The sequence below is a fragment of the Trifolium pratense genome, linkage group LG6 (genome assembly GCF_020283565.1).
Source record: "Trifolium pratense cultivar HEN17-A07 linkage group LG6, ARS_RC_1.1, whole genome shotgun sequence".
NCBI lineage: Eukaryota > Viridiplantae > Streptophyta > Magnoliopsida > Fabales > Fabaceae > Trifolium > Trifolium pratense.
This window is the reverse complement of record NC_060064.1, coordinates 41,254,717-41,276,320: the sequence shown is the minus strand read 5'-3', so window position 1 is coordinate 41,276,320 and position 21,604 is coordinate 41,254,717. Positions and strand designations below refer to the sequence as shown.

General features: G+C 31.9%; 2 protein-coding genes across 2 annotated transcripts; both read right to left on the bottom strand.

Moving 5' to 3' along the window:
• Nucleotides 1-13,774: 13,774 nt before the first annotated feature.
• LOC123890447 (40S ribosomal protein S28-2-like) lies at nt 13,775-15,082 on the bottom strand. Its single transcript, XM_045940060.1, has 2 exons — nt 14,943-15,082; nt 13,775-14,163 (listed from the first exon to the last, which is right to left on the bottom strand). The coding sequence occupies exon 2, from the start codon at nt 14,160-14,162 to the stop codon at nt 13,965-13,967; it is 198 nt and encodes a 65-aa protein (XP_045796016.1). The 5' UTR covers nt 14,163; nt 14,943-15,082; the 3' UTR covers nt 13,775-13,964.
• Nucleotides 15,083-17,300: 2,218 nt separating this feature from the next.
• LOC123889804 lies at nt 17,301-20,543 on the bottom strand. The gene is made up of 2 exons (XM_045939302.1): nt 19,906-20,543; nt 17,301-18,255 (listed from the first exon to the last, which is right to left on the bottom strand). The coding sequence occupies exons 1-2, from the start codon at nt 20,416-20,418 to the stop codon at nt 17,812-17,814; spliced, it is 957 nt and encodes a 318-aa protein (XP_045795258.1). The 5' UTR covers nt 20,419-20,543; the 3' UTR covers nt 17,301-17,811.
• Between the last annotated feature and the right edge of the window lie 1,061 nt (nt 20,544-21,604).

Here is a 21,604-nt window from a genome sequence, read left to right as displayed (position 1 = left end):
AAAACACTTGTAGACTATTGGCCCAAAATACCTATGGTGGTACATATATAGTTTGTCAAATGCTAACTAGTGCACAGGGGCACTAGTTAAGAGTATAAATTTAGAAAAATTTCTTGAAAGACACACACATATATATATATATATATATATATATATAGGGAGGGATCAAATTACAACGATGTAATATTTGAGTAATGTTACACCGCTCAATAACGCTTTAACGAATACAAATTTTACAAAATCCACCGTTGGATTGAAAGCTTATATCGTATAGATCATATATGTTGAATTGTATAAAAATCTAAAATCGTTTGATATGTTTTTGAGATAGATCAAGATTAACGGTATTCAATAAAAACGCATAAACCATTAATCTTCATCGGTCTCAATAACATATCAAACGATTTTAGATTTTTGTAAAATTCAACATGGATGATTTATACGATATAAGCTTTCAATCCAACGGTGGATTTTGTAAAATTTGAATTCGTTAAAGCGTTATTAAGCAGTGTAACATTACTCAAATGTTACACCGGTGTAATTTGATCCCTCCCCTATATATATATATATATATATATATATATATATATATATATATATATATATAATATATATTTTTAAACAAATATGTACATGTTACTATTCTGCCAAAAAATTCTAGTCCATTTATCTTATGGATGACCTAGCAAGCAAGAAAACCTACTTCAAAATGACTGTTCAGTCTAGCACAAGGCCCATCATCAAGAATATAAGAGGTGTTCAATTTGAATCTGAGCATGGCATGAAAAATCTCACCTAAAATGATATCTCATCTTGGCATCATAACATTTTGAAGAACCATCAAACTTAACGGCTTTCTAGCTCCTTGGAGTGGCAATAGTTAATATGCATAAGCATTTTTTTATGTATGGTGCATAAGTCATTCACAGCCATCAGATGATTTTACACATGTAATAATCATAACTAAAGAACTTTATATTTTTGCTTGTTCAATTTCGACCACATTTTACATGCGATTCGATCACCGATTTCGAAAATTAATACCGGAAACATTCATAAAATCGAACGACGATCAAAACGGTATAAAGAACGTCGAGTTTCGTTGATTATTGAGGGAGAACGAACTGGGTCGACGAACCGGGTCGTCGTGACCCGTTTCTGCAGAAAATAGGTGAGGAAGATGATGAACAGTGACGCGCGTCCACGCCCACTCTCACTGGCGGCGCGTGGGGGCGCGTGCGGTGCCAAGGAGACTCCAAAATTTTTTATTATTTTTACATAAAAATAGTAAATAATTTTCTGAGAATTTTGGGACCAGTTTGGTATTTTTCTGAGACCTGGAACTATTTTTAGTTAATTAAATGAGGTAAATATGCTTTTATAAATATAACATATTAATAAAATTTTCCCAAAATTTTATTTAGGGTATTTTGAATTATTTGGAACGGTTGGAGATACCTCACTCTGTTCGGTTTTATATCGTCTTAAAAATTTAAATTTATTTCACAATTTTTATTAAGGGTTAAATATGTTTTTGGAGAACGACTCTTTGAAACCATTCTACAGCAAAAATGGTTTCATACCGTTATACACTGAAACCATTAGTCTAGTTAAATGGTTTCATGGCGTTATACACCGAAACCATTATTATAGTTAAATGGTTTTATATGAGCATTAGTGTCAAGATGTTATACACTGAAACCATTAGTCTTGTTAATTGGTTTCAAGATGTTATATACTGAAACCATTTGTCTAGTTAAATGGTTTGATACTGTTATACACTGAAACCATTATTATAGTTAAATGGTTTTATATGAGCATTAGTGCCAAGATGTTATACATTGAAACCATTAGTCTTTTTAATTGGTTTCAAGATGTTATACACTGAAACCATTTGTCTAGTTAAATGGTTTCATACTGTTATACACTGAAACCATTATTCTAGTTAAATGGTTTCATAGCGTTATACAATGAAACCATTAGTCTTGTTATTTGGTTTCAAGATTTTATACACTGAAACCATTAGTCTAGGTAAATGGTTTCATAGCGTTATACATTGAAACCATTATTTTAGTTAAATGGTTTCATATGGGCATTAGTGTCAAGATGTTATACATTGAAACCATTGTTATTAAGTAAAACATCACATAACCATTTTACAAAACTATGCTACATAAAGCAAAAAATCATATAAAGCAATTAGGGTTAGTTTAGTTGAAAAAAAATTGGATAGTATGCATGAGATATTGGATTCGATCATTTCTTTATTGTAAAGAAAAATTGATATATATATATATATATAGGCAGCATCTATTATGCACCCCCAAAAATGGGGGTTTACGGTGCACCCAGCCCTTTTTACTGCGATCCCACCTCAATTTAATATATGATTATTTTAAATAATAATACAAGATTACGTTTTTGTCCATGAAACAATGTTTTTACTTTCTCGTGGGCCCCACGTAATTTTTAAAGGAGAAAATTATGATTTTTTAAGGAACAATGGTTGATTACGTTTTTGCCCTTTTGGATTGATTCATTATTTATCTCCTTCTCCTTTAATAGATCTACACCTTCATAATCTTCTTGCAGAACTCATTCTAACATGCTCTCATCTTCTTCTAAAACAATATTGGTTTTGAAATTTTATGAGATTTTTTATTTGTTCATCTTCTTTTTTCTTATCCAGTATTTATGGTGAATCAAACACTGGAAAACAAAATTTACTGTATAATTTTGTTTTTCGATTAGCAAAGAACCATGTATTACTGGATCTATAATTTTTTTATAATGGTTGATTATTTTCAAAATTACTTGGGTTTTGTATTTTAATATAAATTAAAATACGAATTTGAATTAATTTTTTCCCTTTTATGACCATTTTGTGTTGTGTTGTTGGCTTTCATCTATTTTAGAGTTGCTATAGCAAGAATCATAAAGATCGAATTGATTCACATTGTCTGTTCTTCTTGCTGCAAATTTGCGGTCAGAATTACTCGGATCTAGAGTTCATTTCTCATTAAAAAAGTAATATGAATATGACATGATGCTATTGTTTGGCCGAAAGAAAGAGAAGCATATAAGAAGATAATAACTTTGTTGTTGTTTGTTTTGGCGGTGACAAGTAAATGAGTTGTTAAAAAATAGATTTTATGTACTAGTAGTACTATCTTATCTTCTAGGGAGTAGACATTGCAAGAGGCGAAAACTACAAAATATATGAATAAATAGATGAATCCATGTACTCCCTCCGGTCATAATTATAAGCAAAAAAAATTACTTGCACGGTGTTTAGGGAATTTAGTTAAGTGTAGTTAATTTTCTTAAATTAATATTTCATCCGACCTTATTTATAAGCAAAAGTCAGCAAAAAAATTTAGCTTTAAATATAAGCAAAAGTTACTAAAATCAAGTTTATTTAATGTTATTCTTCCAAAATTACCCATTAATTGTTCTACTTTTTAAAATGAGTATTTTAGAATGCGATTAGTCGTTATCATCGTCTAATTTGAATAAACTGGTCCCACAAATAACTCCACATCTCATCAATAACTCTACATCTTTATAAACGGGTCCCACAAATTCTATTAGGTACTATGTGAGAGAGAGTGCTTATTTGAGAAGTGGTACTTATTTGATACTAAAATGTGTTAATGATAGTATCTAATAAGTACCATGAGTACTTAATAGGTACTACATCATTGGAGATGGTCTAAGAGGAAAAGAACTTACGGTCTTGTGACTTTTCCTTCTTACTACATTTTGCAATTTTTTGAGTACGCTAATTACTTCATTCATCCTTAATTATAAGCAAAAGACAACTTTTTAGATTCATTAAATAATTTATGTATCTGGATTATAATGTAGACCAAATACATTAATTTATACCTTACAATTCGAATTAGACGATGATTATGCCTCATTGCACTATAAAATACTTAATATATACCTTACGATTCAAATTAGACGATGACTACCACAAATCCATCATAAAATACTTACTTTAGACCTAGGAATTCAAATTAGACGATGACTACGACTAAACGCATTATAAAATAGTTACTTTAGACCTATGAATTCAAATTAGACGATGATTATCACTAATCCATTATAAAATACTTACTTTAGATCTAGGAATTCACATTAGACTATGACTATGACTAAACACATTATAAAATAGTTACTTTAGACCAAATAATTCAAATTAGAAGATGACTACCACTAATCCATTATAAAATATTTACTTTAGAGTTACGAATTCAAATCAGACGATTACTACCATTATAAAATAGTTACTTTAGACCTAGGAATTCAAATTAGACAATGGTTATGACTAATCGCATTATAAAATACTTATTTTAAACCTAGGAATTCTAATTAGACGATGACTACCAGTAATTCCATTATAAAATATACTTACTTTAGACCTAGAAATTCAAATTAGACGATGACTACCACCAATCTCATTATAAAAATCATAATTTAGACATTCGAATTCGAATTAGACGATGATTATGCCTAATTGCACTATAAAATACTTAATTTATACCTTACAATTCAAATTAGACGATGACTACCACTAATCCATCATAAAATACTTACTTTAGACCTAGTAGTTCAAATTAGACGATGACTATGACTAAACGCATTATAAAATAGTTACTTTAGACGTAGGAATTCAAATTAGACGATGATTATCACTAATCCATTATAAAATACTTACTTTAGATCTAGGAATTCAAATTATACAATGACTATGACTAAACACATTATAAAATAGTTACTTTAGCCTAGGAATTCAAATTAGAAGATGACTACCACTAATCCATTATAAAATATTTACTTTAGACCTACGAATTCAAATCAGACGATTACTACCATTATAAAATAGTTACTTTAGACCTATGACTAAACACATTATAAAATAGTTACTTTATACATTGACTATGACTAAACACATTATAAAATAGTTACTTTAGCCTAGGAATTCAAATTAGAAGATGACTACCACTAATCCATTATAAAATATTTACTTTAGACCTACGAATTCAAATCAGACGATTACTACCATTATAAAATAGTTACTTTAGACCTAGGAATTCAAATTAGACAATGGTTATGACTAATCGCATTATAAAATACTTATTTTAGACCTAAGAATTCTAATTAGACGATGACTACCAGTAATTCCATTATAAATACTTACTTTAGAACTTGAAATTAAAATTACATGATGGTTATGACTATTCTTCAAGGGCATGTAACAATTGTTTAAACGAATAAAACAAAATGGTTATGACTAATCACATTCTAAAGTGCTTAATTTATACCTAGGAATTCAAATTAGACGATGACTACCACTAATCCCATTATAAATACTTACTTTAGAACTTGAAATTCAAATTAGACGATGGTTATGATTGTTCTTCAAGAGCATGTAACAATTGTTTAAACAATTGTTTAACTCTGTTTCTGTTTCATTTCCACACCCCCCTTTTCTGTTTCTGAACCCCCTTTGTTTTAGCTTAAATTTAAGTTAAGAATGACTTTTCAATTTCAGTGGCTTATTTAAGTCATTTGAACAAAATTAAGTCATTTAAATTTTAATTGTATTTTATTTCATTTATTTTGCTATTTATTGATTAATTAATCACTTCTTGAGCTTATGAAATAAGTGCTTTTGGCATAAGCTATTTTAGCTTTTTCAAACAAATTTACTCGTAACTTTTACTCCGAACTACGGTGGTTTGATCCCTCGGGTACGTAGGCATGAGACTTGTCTCTCCAATCAAATAAAATCAACAAAAAACATTTTTTCCTTTCTCGTCACTTTAAACTTTTCTCGATCACTACTTTAATTCCTACACTTATACATTTTACAAGCAATTAAAATTAAGCGCATAGATAGAATAAAAACAAGAGGTTCCTATAGAGTACTATAGATACTTAGGGTGCTAATACCTTCCATTCGTATAACTAACCCCCGAACCTTGTTCTCTAAAAAATAGGGTTTTTTTGAACTTTTTCTCTTTCCCTCGGATAAATTAAAGATCGGTGGTGGAACATTAAATTGCGATTCGAAGTTAATTAATAACTCGATATCCAAAAATCACCGCGACAGGACTTTGAATGTATAGACATATAAAACATTGTTTAAACAAGTCTTACATGCCCTTGAAGAATAAGTAAGGTCTTTAAAGTTCCACAAACCGCATCACAACCTTGATCCAAGGTATAAATTAAGTATTTTAGAACGCGATTAGTCATTATCATCGTCTAATTTGAAAACCAAGGTCTAAATTAAGTATTTTAGAATGCGATTAGTCATAATCATCGTCTAATTTGACAGATAGTAATAATAGTCTTATCAGAAACTTAATTTTAATGCGATTAGTCACACCCATCGTCTAATTTGAATTCCTCGATCTAAATTATGTTTTTTATAATGGGATTAATGGTAGTCATGGTCTAATTATAATTGTAAGGTATAAATTAATTATTTTAGAATGCGATTAGTTGTATCATCGTCTAATTTGAATTCCTAAGTCTAAATTATGATTTTTATAATACGATTAGTCATAACAATCGTCTAATTTCAATTTCTAGGTCTAAAGTAAGTATTTTATAATACGATTAGTCATAACCATCGTCGGATTTGAATTCCTAGGTCTAAATTAAGTATTTTATAATGCGATTAGTCATAACCATCGTCTAATTTGAATTTAAAGGTCTAAAGTAAGTATTTTATAATGGAATTAGTGGTAGTCGTCGTCTAAATTAAATTTCTAGGTCTAAAGTAAGTATTTTATAATGAGATTAGTGGTAGTCATCGTCTAATTTGAATTCCTAGGTCTAAAGTAAGTATTTTATAATGGGATTAGTGGTAGTCATCGTCTAATTTGAATTTCTAGGTCTAAATTATGATTTTTATAATGCGATTAGTCATAACCATCGTCAAATTTGAATTCTCAGGTCTAATTTATGTATTTTATAATGCGATTAGTCGTAACCATCGTCTAATTTGAATTTCAATGTCTAAAGTAAGTATTTTATAATGAGATTAGTGGTAGTCATCGTCTAATTTGAATTCCTAGGTCTAAATTATGCATTTTATAATGCAATTAGTCATAACCATCGTCAAATTTGAATTCTCAGGTATAAATTAAATATTTTATAATGCGATTAGTCGCAACCATCGTCTAATTTGAATTCCAATGTCTAAAGTAAGTATTTTATAATGGGATTAGTGGTAGTCATCGTCTAATTTGAATTCTTACGTCTAAAGTAAGTATTTTATAATGGGATTAGTGGCAGTCATCATCTAATTTGAATTCTTAGGTCTAAAGTAAGTCTTTTATAATGGGATTAGTGATAATCATCGTCTAATTTGAATTCCTAGGTCTAAATTATGATTTTTATAATGCGATTAGTCATAACCATCGTCTAATTTGAATCCCAAGGTATAAATTAAGTATTTTATAATTCAATTAGGCATAAGCATCGTCTAATTTAATTTGTAAGGTATAAATTAAGCATTTTGATCACCAAACATTGAATGTATAGACATATCGTAATAACAGTCTCATCGGAAACCTAGTTTTAATGAAAGGGTCATGAAGTTCGACTAAAACTACTGATCTTGACCGGATATTTTAAATTTTACTAATCCGACCATTCAATATCACCTAATTGGACTTACAAATGATTGAGAATCGGAATTTTTACGATCGGACTCTAAATGCATAGTCAAATTGTAATATGACTGTCACCGGAAACCCATTTTCTATGAAAGGGTCGTGGAGTTTGACTAAGTCCCCGTTTGACCCTATTTTTTTCTACTTTTTTTTCCTTCTCCTTAAAAGTAGTAAAAAGGTAAAAAAATTGTGTTTGACTCAACTTCTCCTTATTTTCTACTTCTTTACTTTATTTCTTTAATTCTTTTAAGGAGAAATAGGGTCAAATACAATTTTCTACTTCTCTATATTTTTTAAGAGAAATAGAAAAGTAGAAAATAAGTAGGGCCAAACGGGCTTAAAACTACTGAGATTGACCGCATATTTCAAATTTTATTAATCCGACCGTTAAATATCACATAATTGGACTGACAAAAGATTGAGAATCGTAATGCATAGACAAATTGTAATAAAAATATCAAAGAAAACCTGATTTCTATGAAAGGGACGTGAAATTTAACTAAAACTACCGGCATTATGTAACATCTCAACTTTAATTAATAAAAAAATATTAATTAAAGATAATTATGGTAGACTAATAAAAATAAGTGAACAACTAGAAAGATAAAATAGTAACCAACCGTACATGAATGACATGTTTTGGTAAATAAACTTGTAATTTTAGTGGGACCCACACATTACTTAAAGGGAACAATACCAATTCATTGTCTTGCAAAAAAAATAAAATTTGTATCAAAGCTTCACTTTCTCTTTCATTGACTTTCTATTTCACAACAACCAGTGGGCCAACTCCCTTATAAGAGAAGACATTAGTCAAACCCACTATCATTCATTACTTTTCTAGTTGAAGGAAAATCAGCAACCCTACCAAATACTTTTTCTCTCTCACACGCCGCAACAACAGCAGCAGCAACAACAACAACAACAAAAAACCATTCCCCTTCTTGCATGAGTAAAATCTTCTTCCATGATCTCTTTTTGTAATACATGTAGAAAGGTGAATTTAGTTTCAATCTCCTTACTTCTCTCTTTGGCCGAACAACCCATTCTTTGTACCCAAGTTCATTTTACTCAAACCAGAGTTGCATGCATTAAATAATTATCCCTTGTCACCAATTTGAGCTATTGGGAAATTAAGCTTTAGCATGTGGATCCTTATTTTATCAAATTCTGATTTCACAACTAAATGAGAATTATTGGGTGAAACTAGAGGTGGGAACAGGCCAGGCCGGCCTACATGGCCTTAAGGCCTAGCCTACATAGGCTCAGGCCAGGCCAGCCTATTTCTTTAAATAGAGCAGGCCAATGCTTTTTTATAAGCCTATTTAGCTAAAAAGGCCAGGCCGCAGGCCATTAAAAAAGCCTTTGAGGCCTACTAGGCCGGCCTATTTAAGTTAACATGAATAATATTTTTATTACGATTATTATTTATATATTAAAATTTATACTTTGATTAAATTATAAATCTATTAACTTTTTAAGTAATTTAAGTTTATTAATCTACATTAGTTTTTAACATATATAAATGTATTATTATAAACTAGAATTGAAATATGATGACATATATAGTCAAATTCTCTAAAATATCAAATGGAACATTATTTTATTAGTTCATAAGTATATTTCAAAATAAATATAATTATTTATTTAAATATGTTCATATGAAATAGACTTTTAAACAGGCTAACAGGCCACATCAGACTTTCAAAAGGCCAGGCTCAGGCCTAGAATTTAAGCCTATGATAGGCCACAGGCCAGGCTCAGACCTTCGATTTTTTGACAGGCCAAGCTCAGGCTTGGCAAAGCCTAGCTCCGCCTAGCCTATTCCCACCTCTAGGTGAAACCAAGGAGCAAGGCAGATTTGTAGATATGGAGGGAACGTAAAATTAGAGCATAACATAGCAAAAGCTTCTCATCCTTAAAAATTAAACCTAAAATTGCAGCATAACTTGATTAAAAGCAAAAAATATTAGTGAAGTCTAAAATTAGTGAACTCTCTCTTGTTGTTGATGATAAGGAGGAAGAATTTTTTTTTTTTGATTTATTTGTGAACCCGAGATTGGAGGAAGAAGATGAAGTTGAGAGGTGGTTTCCTTGTTCTGGGAAAGAGAATGAGGAGATAGATAATCAATCAATCCAAAAGGGCAAAAAACTAATCACCCATTGTCCATTAAAAAATCAGAATTTTCTCCCTTTAAAAATTGCATGGGGCCCACGAGAAAGTAGAAACAATGCTTCTAGGACAAAACCGTAATCACATAATACTTTTCAATTTTTTTATTTTTCAACTCTCACGTGGGCCCACGGTAAAACAGTGAAAAAGTGGGGGTGTAGCAGGGGGTGCATGCTAAAAGGGTGCATAATAGATGCTGCCATGTAATTAATGTATGAAATTTTATTTATATTGTGATTATGATTGATAAAACTTAAAATTAAATTGTATGTTTGACAAGTATGCTTTATATATACATGAACCATTCGTTATTATGTTGGGCTTCGAGGGGGTGTATGACGAAAATTAATTAAAAATGGATTTTTATAATATATACTTCAAAGGAACAAAAGTTATTATTTAATTGGAAACGGGGGGCGCGCTAGAAATTTGGGGGGGTGCGCTAGAAGTTTGGAGGAGGGAAAAAAATTGGGGGCGCGCTAGAAATCTAGGGGAGGAAAAAAAATTGGGGGGCTCACAAAAAATCTAGGAGAAAAAGAAAAAAAAAATAATTGGGGGGTGCGCTAAGCAAAAGGGGGGGCAAGTAATGAGGTAGTATATGGGGGGCGCGCGAGTAATGGATTGCCTAATTTTGGGCTTGGGCTGACCTTTGGTTGACTTTTGGTGTAGGAAACAAATATGGTGGGTGTAGGAAGCAAGTTTATGCATGGTGCATAAGTTTGGACTTATGCACCATAACCACACCCCGTATTGGTCCCTTAAAGATAAATTTGTTTCTCAATTCGTCTTTTCTGTCAATTTTTTACAAAAAACGTTAGTTTTAGTCGACTGAATTGTGGACGTCATTAAGTGTAAGTGGTCCACCAAAAGCCTTATTAATTTTTAAAATTTTAACCATTGGAATTTTTTGTTATATTTGGAGTTAAAATTTAACGGAAAGGACCAATATGACAAACATATATGTCTTTAAGGACCAATCCGGACCTTTTTTTTCTTTAGGGACCAATCTGAATCTTTTTTTCTTTAAGGGACTATTGTGAAACCTAAAATATCTTTAAGGGACCAATAGACTAATTAAGCCTAAATTAAAAAAGAAAATGGAACAAACTACAACTAGAAAGTTGGATTAGCATCCAACCTATCTTTGAGCAACAAAGAGCCCATCAAACACAAGCTATAAAATAGGGTGTTGTATTTCCATTAGGTATATTACATCTTCACTATAAAACAAGTCATTATCCCCACTAAGTGATCTTTTTATTCACCGGTGGAAAAATTAACAATAAAAAACAATTTTTTTTTAGTATTTCTGTAATTAAGATGAACACTCAAACAAACTCAATTTTGTCTATGTTTATATTGACGATAAAATAATTCTGCAAGCATCATCCTGAATATCCAAACATAACTACTAAAGTTGCTTATACAAAACAAAAGAAAATGATATCCATCTGAAGCTTCGTCTTCGCGGTTTCTCTAGAAAGGTCCACATATGCAAACCGTATGTCACATGAAACAAAACTGATCAGGGGAGTGAGGAAGCATCTTCCGCACATTCCCTACCTGATTGACATCCCAAATATTATTAAAGATTTCTATAAAAAGGACTTTTGTATTGAAATACAAGTCAAACATTTGTCAAAGTCATACAAATACATTTTCCTTTATTGTTATGCTCTATTTGGTAAAAAAATAGCGGATAACTGATAAGCTAGTTTATAGCGGATGAACTTATAGTGGATAGCTGATAAGTTAACTTATAGCGGATGAGTTTGTTGCAGATAGCTTATAAACTAGTTTTTAGCTTATACCGAATAAGCTAGTTGATTTAATTTGTGGTGTTTGGTAAAATTAGCGGTTGAACAAGCTTATAATAAGTATGAAATGACATAAAAAGAACATGTTTAATTAATATTTAATTTTTTTTCAAGTAAGATGATAGGGATAAAATTTGAAGAAAAAATGATAAACTATAAGTTCATATGCTACTTCAAATAGCGTTTGAAAAAAAGTTATAAGCAAGTAAAATAAGCTATAAACTCTTTTTTAAAAATTGTTCCCAAACAAAGTTTTTAGCTTATAAGCTAAAAGCTATAAACTATAAGTTAGAAATTAGTTTATTGGCCTTCCCAAACAGAACCTTAGTTCGAATGCCTTAAAATTTGAATTTTGATTCGCAACACCGAAGAATGTAATGTATAATTGCTGGGTGACGTTGGCAAACTAACAAACTATCTGTTGGTTAAGTAATTAACAGAGTTAAGTTGTGTCCAAAAAAATGTAAGAGGTAAGCAAAATTGTACAAAAGGAAAAACACGTAAAAATCAAGAGTGTAGCGAAGAATATACAGTATGCTTGAAGTATCATTACTTGATACAGCTGAAGTAGATAAACTCAATTGGAAAGAAGAAAGACATAGAATTTATTCGGTTCGATTCGCATATAAAAAGATGATAAGGGAGAAAGGTGAATGGTGCCTTGGTAGTCCACACGAGCCATGGGGACTGTTATGGCAAATTAAAACTCCTCAAAAAGTTGAGGAGTGTCTTCCTAAAAATAAAATTAGAAGTTAACCTCTAAGTAGTGTCTGTTTTAGTATTTTCATTGGTGTCCGCTTGTATACGGCGTCTCTGTTTTGTAAATCCTCTATTACAGGTTTCTGTTCGTCATGTGCAGAGACCTAATTATTATTAATATTATATATTTGCTTTTCAAAAATAAAATAAAAAACTCCTCAAAAAGCAAAACATCTATTGTGGCGCATTTGTAAGAGCTGGCTTACCAACACCGGTATGTTTGCAAAATCATTTTGTTAATTGTACTTTAGAATGTCCATTTTGCTTGCAAGATATTGAGCATGAATTTTTTGAATGTGAAGGAAGCAACGAAGCTTGGAATGTAATGGGTCTTGATCATGTTATTTATCCAAGATTGCAATTATTTGATAGCATAAGAGATCTTAGTTTTTATGGCTGCGCTAATGAAGGTAACATAGTGGCTAGAAGGATGACACTTCATATGTGGACCTTATGGAAAAATAGGAATAATTTGGTGTGGAAGAAATATAGAGCAAGTGCTAGACACTCAGGCTTCCAAGCACAACACAATTGGGAGGAATGGCATGATGTTAGCTTAACAGGAAGACATGCACATCAACAAACTCACGAGGTCACAAACATAACATGGCAGCCACCAATGTTTGGTAAAGTAAAATGTAATGTAGATGTTAGTTTCTTCAATATTGAAGGTGCTTGTGGGTGGGGTTGGTGCTTTAGAGTTTAGAAGAAGCAATGGACAATTTATTCTTGCTTAAATGTTCTTTATAAGAAGCTCAACATCATCAAAGGGGAAGCAATGGCGATTAAAGAAGCAATTAGTGAAACAATCTAAAGAGACTTTACCCAAATCATATTTGAAAGTGACTCAAAAGTAGTTGTGGATGCAATCCTTTCTCGGAATGTTAGTGTTTCTTAGTTACGACAAGCAAATAGTGTTACTCACCTTAAGCCATGACAATCTATTCTAAGACTAGTCGTTATATCTATGATTCAATATCTCATTGTATTCACAATATTTTGCATTAAGTTTGTATTTGTCAAAAAAAAACTTGAGTTAACATGCAGCAAGAAACTCATAACTAGTAATTAAATCCTATTAAAACAAAATATATGCTATTAATTAAACCAAATAAACAAGACAGCATGTCACCGAACAAATGATATTTTGATGTGCTTTAATTTCTGCTAGGTGATCAATAACCTCCTCTTAATGATGTTTTGATGTATTTTTATATATATAAGTCCAAATACACAATCTGCAATATTGGGTAAAAAAAACATGATCGTTGTGCCTTCCAAACATTTGTGATTTTTTTTCATAAGCATTTACTTTGAATCCACATCAAATCAAGCATGAAAAACATAATATAGGGCAAATCACAGTTTTAAATCAAAACTCATCCAAATAAAAGTTCACAAGTAATAATATAGGCCATAGGAGCAAAATGTAAGGCAATACAAAAACATTTTTCATAATCTGTCACAAAACCAGCATGGCTATATTACATCTTGCACTACACCATTTAAAGAGTTGCTGTTCTACCGGAGTCGTCGTGCTTCTCTCTCGGACTCAAGTAAAGTCAGGGTATCTCCTACCCGGACGGGACCTTTGACGTTTCTCATGATGAAACGATTATGATCCTCCACAATCTGCACTCTCACCTGAGTGACTTGTCCACGAGATCCAGTTCGTCCCATAACTTGGACAACGTGAGCTTTCTTAATCTGTGATTCCATCCTGCTCAAACACAAACATACTCACAATTGTTAGGATAGAAACATATGATGCATGACATAATAGTGAAAATCACTTTTTTAATCTTCTCTCTTAGATACCGCACTATTACAGATATAAGTTTTGTTTAAATAAGTTATAAGCCAGCAAGCCAGCTTCTCATTTAATTAGAATCTGATTAATTTGAGAAACTTAAACGAACAATTTAAAACCACTCAAAATGATTATTTATTCAAAACAGTAGGTGTTCTCTAAAAATCTATAGCATGAGGAATCATAATCTATAATCTGTGACATAGCATGCTGAGAAAAAACATCAAACAAAAATTCAATTAAGCAGAATATTAATTAATATAAATATATACCTAACATATTATAACATCAAATCGAACAGAGAAAGGGAACATCAACAACAAATTTTGGATTACATAATAACTAATATTTATCAACCCTAAATCAAAAAGATTATTTAAGAAATAAGAAATCAAAAAGTAGGTTTTCTCTAAAAAAATCTATAACATGAGGAATCAAAATCTATAATCTGTGACATACCATGGTGAGAAAAAACATGAAATAAAATTCAATTAAGCAGAATATTAATAATAATATTAATAATTATATATCTAACATGTTATATCTTCAAATCGAACAGAGAAATTGAATAGCAACAACAAATTTTCGATTACGTGATAACTAATATTTATCAACCCTAAATAAAAAAGAAAATTGAGATTGTGATACAATAGATATAGATGAATAAGATCAAAGAGAGAGAAACAAACTTGGTGTTGGTTGGTGATGCAATGCGCAAACGGCTTCGGAGAAGGATTGCGATGAAACCCGAAAGCGCTGCGTGAAGAAACGTCTAAACCCTAATTAGATATTTGCATGTGGATATTTATAGTGGTGATGGCTTCTCATGTTTGTGGACCGGCCCAAATAATTGTTGCATGGTTCACGTCATGTTATTCGTACCCATACTTTTTTATAAAATATAATATTTTATGGAGGCACATGCTTATTTATAAAATATTATTTTTTAAATTTAAGTTAAAGACAATAGCGGGTTTCAAAGGAATATCAATTAAGGCACGCTTAAAAGACTGTCGTCGTAATTATATATATATAAAAAAAAAAAAAAAGACCATCGTAATCTACCATAGTTGGACCAAAAAAAAAATTGGGGGTTGTACAAAAAAAACTAGGAATATAAAACCCGACCTAAAACGAGTGATACGAAAATGAAAATGATCACATATGCAATCAATCTAATTGAGCCTAACAAATTATCTTCAATACTGAGTATAGTGAACATCTGCAAGCACCAACCAAAGTCTGAAACAAAGTGTGAATGCACATACCGTCAATATGGACCAATTCACGTTCTAGTAGCCATTGCGATAAATCACAACAAGCATACAAGAATCTTTTGAGTCAAACAGTTTCACGTCAACCTGAGAGAGTGACTGAGATATTAGAGTCATTTCAAACTCAATTAAGATGATGAATACAGATAGACGGCAATTGAGGCAAACCTAACTACATGAAACCGGCATATCTCAACATATGTTGAAACATTCAGAGGATTAAAGAACATGAACACCAATAGACACCGCCGTTAAAAGAAACGGAAACCATCATGTCCATAACTTCACCGTCAGATACAACCATCGCAAAAATGATAGTATTGAAAGTCAGTCGACCCATTTGTATAACCAAACGGGTCTCGAACCAAAACATCCTTTGTTACCAAACGAACGAAGAGGGTAAGAGAAACGACGAACATAACCATGACCATGGAAACTGAACACTTATGTCTCTGCAACGAACAAGGTAAATGGGAAAATGACAGTTGACGGCGTAAACAAATCTAAGCCTCCCACAAACCCATTTGCAAACTAATCTGAATTTTGAACCGGTCCATAAAACAGATCAGTCTATACCACCAAACGCCGAAGCATTACGAGATTCTCACGGAGATCTCCCGCTTTCTTAAAAGAAAAATCCTACGTGTCATTGTCTGTTGTTCGAATCTGATTGACAACGATAATCCAATTTTTATAATATTTTATGGAAATCTACCTTCTTTTTTTTCATACGCATGCGCCAGAAATTGAACCCATAACCACATGCTTAAGGGGACCAAGACCCTTACCACTTAGATCAATTCATTGTTGATAAATATACCTTCTTTTTTCTTTTTTTTTGGTAGAGAAATCTACCTTCTCTTTATTGCAGAGGAAACTGCCTTATTATTAACATAAAGTTTGTTGTTTGAATCTCATTGAAACCAATAATCCAAATTTTATAATATTTTAGGAAAAGCTATACATTTTTTTTCCAGAGAAAACTACCTTATTACTACTATATGCAAGCGTCAACAAAAATATGGATACCTTTCTAATCAACAACCAAAAGTTTATATTTTTATCAACCAAAAGAGTTATTAGTTTTTTATGTCAATTTTTTTTTAAAGAAAATATTATATTGTTGATCATATCAAAATTATGTTCGTTAAATAGTATATATTTTTTATGTCAATTTTTATTTTTTGAAGAAAAGATACAAAGACAAAAAACTTACTTAATCCATGATTAAATGGTATATATTTCTATATAAAAATTAGGTGAACGCTTCGGCTAAAATTTGTCTGAACATGTATGTATTATTCGATCATTCAATTACATGACATATTTATATGTTGATTTATTTTAAAATAAATTCAAATCATATTTTATATTTTATCATAGGGATGATCTATTCAAAATGTTTCTAGCACGATGATAAGTGATCTCCACGATGAAAAGTTTGTACGTATATGATAGTCAGAAAACTGACCATGAGAGTTTTAGTGGGAATCGATGAAGGGAAATTAAAATCAAAATGTGCGTCATCTATTCAAAGATTGTTTGGCTACTATATGTTTGTGATTCACCTAAGTACAAGGAATCCAAATATAAGTTACATGCAATTGCAGAGTCATGAATTTATCGCAATCAAACAACCCTAGATCGACTTTTTCAACAACAAAAATCTTTTATTAGAAGACTGACAAACTGACTATGTATTTTGAACTCAATTTACCAAAGTGAGAATGGGAACTGTGAACCATCTGATGGAAGATTGTTTGGTTACTATAAATTTGTGATTTGTGACTACAATTTCATAAGTGAGAATGTGAACTCTTTCATTTTAGAGTTTTTGCGAATGATAGGAACCAAATTAAAGTGGTAGAAGTGAACAAAAGAGATTATGAAACTTGTAACTCACGTCATCCAATTTACAATTGGGCAACTGGGGCTGGAAGAGATGTTCCATTGAATGTGACTCGCCATTACTGTTTCATAAGTGGCAAAGGATTTTGCTTTGGTGGCATGAAGATAGTTATTCATGTTAAAAAGCACAACCACCACCTGTAATAGCTCTAAAGAACGGCGGAGGAGCAGCAATTCTGTCCTCCTCGAAGCTACATTCTGGTCCTAGGCAAGTTATATAGCCATGGCATTTGCTAAGTCATGATACAAATTATATTGGTTTAACATAAACATGGTCTTAATTCCAAAGCAGTTAGTTTATCAAATTGACAATTCCCCAAATGAACTGCTAAGCTCATCAAAAACAGAATTTACAAAGTCGAAAGAGTCTTGGATTTTAACCAGTACCAGGGTCAAGTACAGGGAGCCTGCAATGATAGCTGATTGATTTATCAGTCTGATGGGTACCGGGGATGAAGAATTGGAATATCACTGTCAAACAACTGCCCTGAGGAGCAATACCATAGAAAGCACAATCCGGTTTGGCCAAGTGACACTGCAGACTTTTAGCAAAGTGCTTAACGCTCACCTGCACTGATTGAGCATCCCCTCTCAAAATCGACCTTGAAGACCGTGTCTGAGCACTGAGATTTTGATCCTCAGCTGGAGCATTTGCTTGTTCTCCAATCACCAACAGCTTTCGAAACTCAGCTCCAAGGCTGATCAATGTGGTTGAAACCTGCACCCTCAAATCCCCATACTTACTTATGGACACGTTGACCGCATCGCCAACATGTTTCATCCGATCCACTAAGTTAAGCAACTGATTCAAATCAGGAACCTGTATTGGAAGGCCAAATTAAACAAGTGAAATAATCTAACTAATAACAAATGTCAAGTGTAATAACCTGAACAAGTTAGTATGTTATAGTTATAGCTAAATCCGCAAATCCAAAAAAATGTCTAACAAGCAACTCTTTCTGCTTAAAATCCCTTTTGCAATTGTTTAACCTTTGGTCATCTCATCGTATCTATAATCATTTCACATTTCTTTCAGCTACTCCATTCTATTGAGGAGTGCATTTGGTTGTCGGTTAATGTTGAAATCTTGATTGTTCAAAAAAATCTGCCCATGCAAAGTATTCTTGGTGCTTTGATACTTGAACTACTTATTTCTACAAATAATGTATCTTTAATGTCATGAAGCATCACCTTCTAATTTCTTTTCCTTTTTAAAGCTAAAAACACCAATAAAAGTAATACAGTAACTAACAGCATACACATGCTACTACCATGTGTTTTACCTCAATAATGCAAAGAAGACCAAGAGTTATAAATAATGTTCTGCATTAGAACCAAAAAATTAAAAATAAACTTGTGAAGATCTACTAAAATCTAGTTTGATGCAAAAATCGATGTAAACATTGCAGTTTAAAACAAAATTACTATTCCCAAAATCACATTTGATTAATGTAATGTAACACTGACACTTCAAATTGAAAATATTTCTGACTCAAATGCATTTTGGTGTCTCACGGCGACATGACACTAACACGTGTGGTAACTTTCAATCGTTTCTATTTTATCAAACTACTATTGTGTCTACATATTAGTGTTGGTGTTGGTGTTGTGTCAGATTTTCATGTTTGTGTCCGTGCTTCATAACATTTGATAGAGGTAAAATCAATTCTAACACTTTCTATCATGAAACCCGTGAAAGAAAAATAGTTAGTTAAAGCTCTATGTTATGAGTTAGTTGTGATTGCTCATCAATCTGCCATTGGTAGTTAGAACTTTACCAATGTATAAATAGCTTTTTCCCTTCTATAATGACTCATTCAATAACAATTTCAGCAATTGAACCATTTACGGAGATGAATTTCTCTCTAACCAAATACAAAAGCATCAGCATTACATGTTTTTGATGTCGTGTTGGTGTCCGACATCAATAAGTGTCAAACACTGGAACTGGACACACATTCAATCTATAGCTAATTTCAACTTTTTAAGACACAAACTAATTTCACCTAATTTTTGCAAAACCTAAAACAACATAAAAAATCAACCAATTTCAACAAAAAGAAACTAAAATTCAAAATCAAACTCCAAAAGTCACCTAATTACATACGAAAACTTCTATTTCTCAAATTATTACATGTGCTTGACATATCGGTTTCTAACACCAACCCGACACTAACATGTGTGGTTACACACAATCACTTCTAATTTCTCAAATTATTACTAGTGTCTACGATCATTATTGGCTTTCGTGCATGCTTCGTAGCATTTGATAGTTAATTTCAAATCCACTAATTTCAACTAATATCCTACATTAGTCCCCATTGAACTATATAGCTAATTTCAACTAACCAAATTCAAATCCACCAATTTCAAAATCAACCAATTTGAACTAACATTAGCAAAACCAAAACACAACACAACACAAACTCAAAATCAAGACCAACAAAAATCACTTAATTAATATTATTACCTGAATAAGCGTTTGAGGAATATCCTGAGCCATATCCAGCGCATTCTGAAGTTCAACAACCTGAGCCCTAGACAAAGGTTTAGAAATAGGAATATCTTGAACAACAGCAGATTTAAAACCACGCGTTTCAAAAGTCAAAAACGGCGCAGCAACACTACAATTCTGATTAACTTTCTTAACAAGCTTAATCTGAAGACGATTATTAACAACTGAAGAATACTCAGAACAAATAGCAACGGAACTACGAAGCGCACGAAGGAGAAGAGAGAGATCGATAACGAAGGCGATGCGATCGTCGTTTTGGCTTGAGATTCGGTAATCATCGAAGAGGATTTGGTTGGTGAATTGTGCAATGGATTGAATTCCGTCGCCGTTGAGGAGATTGTGGAGGAAGAGTGTGTGGGTTTTTGTGAAGAGGATGTGGCAGGTTTTGGAGGTTTTTTCTAGGGAAGGGATGAAGCGTTTTTCGAGGAGGTTTATTCCTGTTTCGGTTAGGAATGCTTTGAATTTCATTGTTTGTGTTGTTGTGGAGATTCAGATTTTCTTAGAGGAAATTAAATTTTGGTTTATGTTGGTTTTTGGGAGGGGGATTTTTTTTGCGCTCTTTGAAAGAGGGAAACTCAAAAAATTTCGCTCCTTTTCACTTCTTTTTGTTTTGATCTCCTTGGGTGACTCACCTTTATTTTATTTTTCTTTATGTTAGAACATCGACACGTGCGGTGCACGAGTTTGATTAACGGTAAGATATGATAATTTTAATAATGTAAGGTATATGAAAAAAATTGAGTAATATTAAACGATAGTTCAACAATAATTTTGGAAAAATATTCATACAAAGAAAATTATGTTATATTATGGAAGATTTCCTTATAAACCACATTCGAAGTCTTAGTCGTATCTTCACCGTCGTCATCGATGATCAATATTTTTAATCATTTTCTAGAAGTAACTCTTGAAATTACAACATACAACTGACCATGTGAAAACACTGGCGACAGAAAATATATCCCAACATGCTTTAAAGATTGTCCCTGACTCTTATTAATAGTCATCGCAAAAGAAATCATGATAGGAAATTGTCTCCGTTGAAATTTAAAAAGAATTCTCGCGTCAGATGGTGTCAGAGAAAATCTAGGTATGAAAACCTGATCACCAATATTACTTCCTGAAATAATTTTTCCTTCAATAGCAGGTTTTCTCAATCTCGTAATAATAAGTCTTGTTCCATTGCATAATCTTAATTTTTTTATTCAAATTCCTTAATAGCATAACTGGAACTCCAACTTTAAGTCTCAACTTGTGATTTGGAAGTCCCAATGTAGAAATCGTGTTCAAAAATTCGGGAGTATGAACATCATCCATTATTTGACCGTCTACATTTTGTGTGAGTGGAGTATCATAACTCAAATATGTTTTTTCTTCACCAGGAATTAAATCCAATATATAATCATTTATTGTGTCGACTATTGAATTTTTAGGAGCTAGTATAGCTCTATTTTGGAAATACGTTATAGCGTTCATGTTTTTTAAAAGTTGGGGATATGTGTTTTCAACGATGGAAGCAAGAGGATCACCTGAATTTGGAATCAATAAATCTGATGGAATGTCACGTTCTAAATCATCGTCATTGTCATCTCCAATTTCTCCATCGCCAACACCCAAAACTCATTCAGAAAACAATCTTCTTTGTTCAACGTCT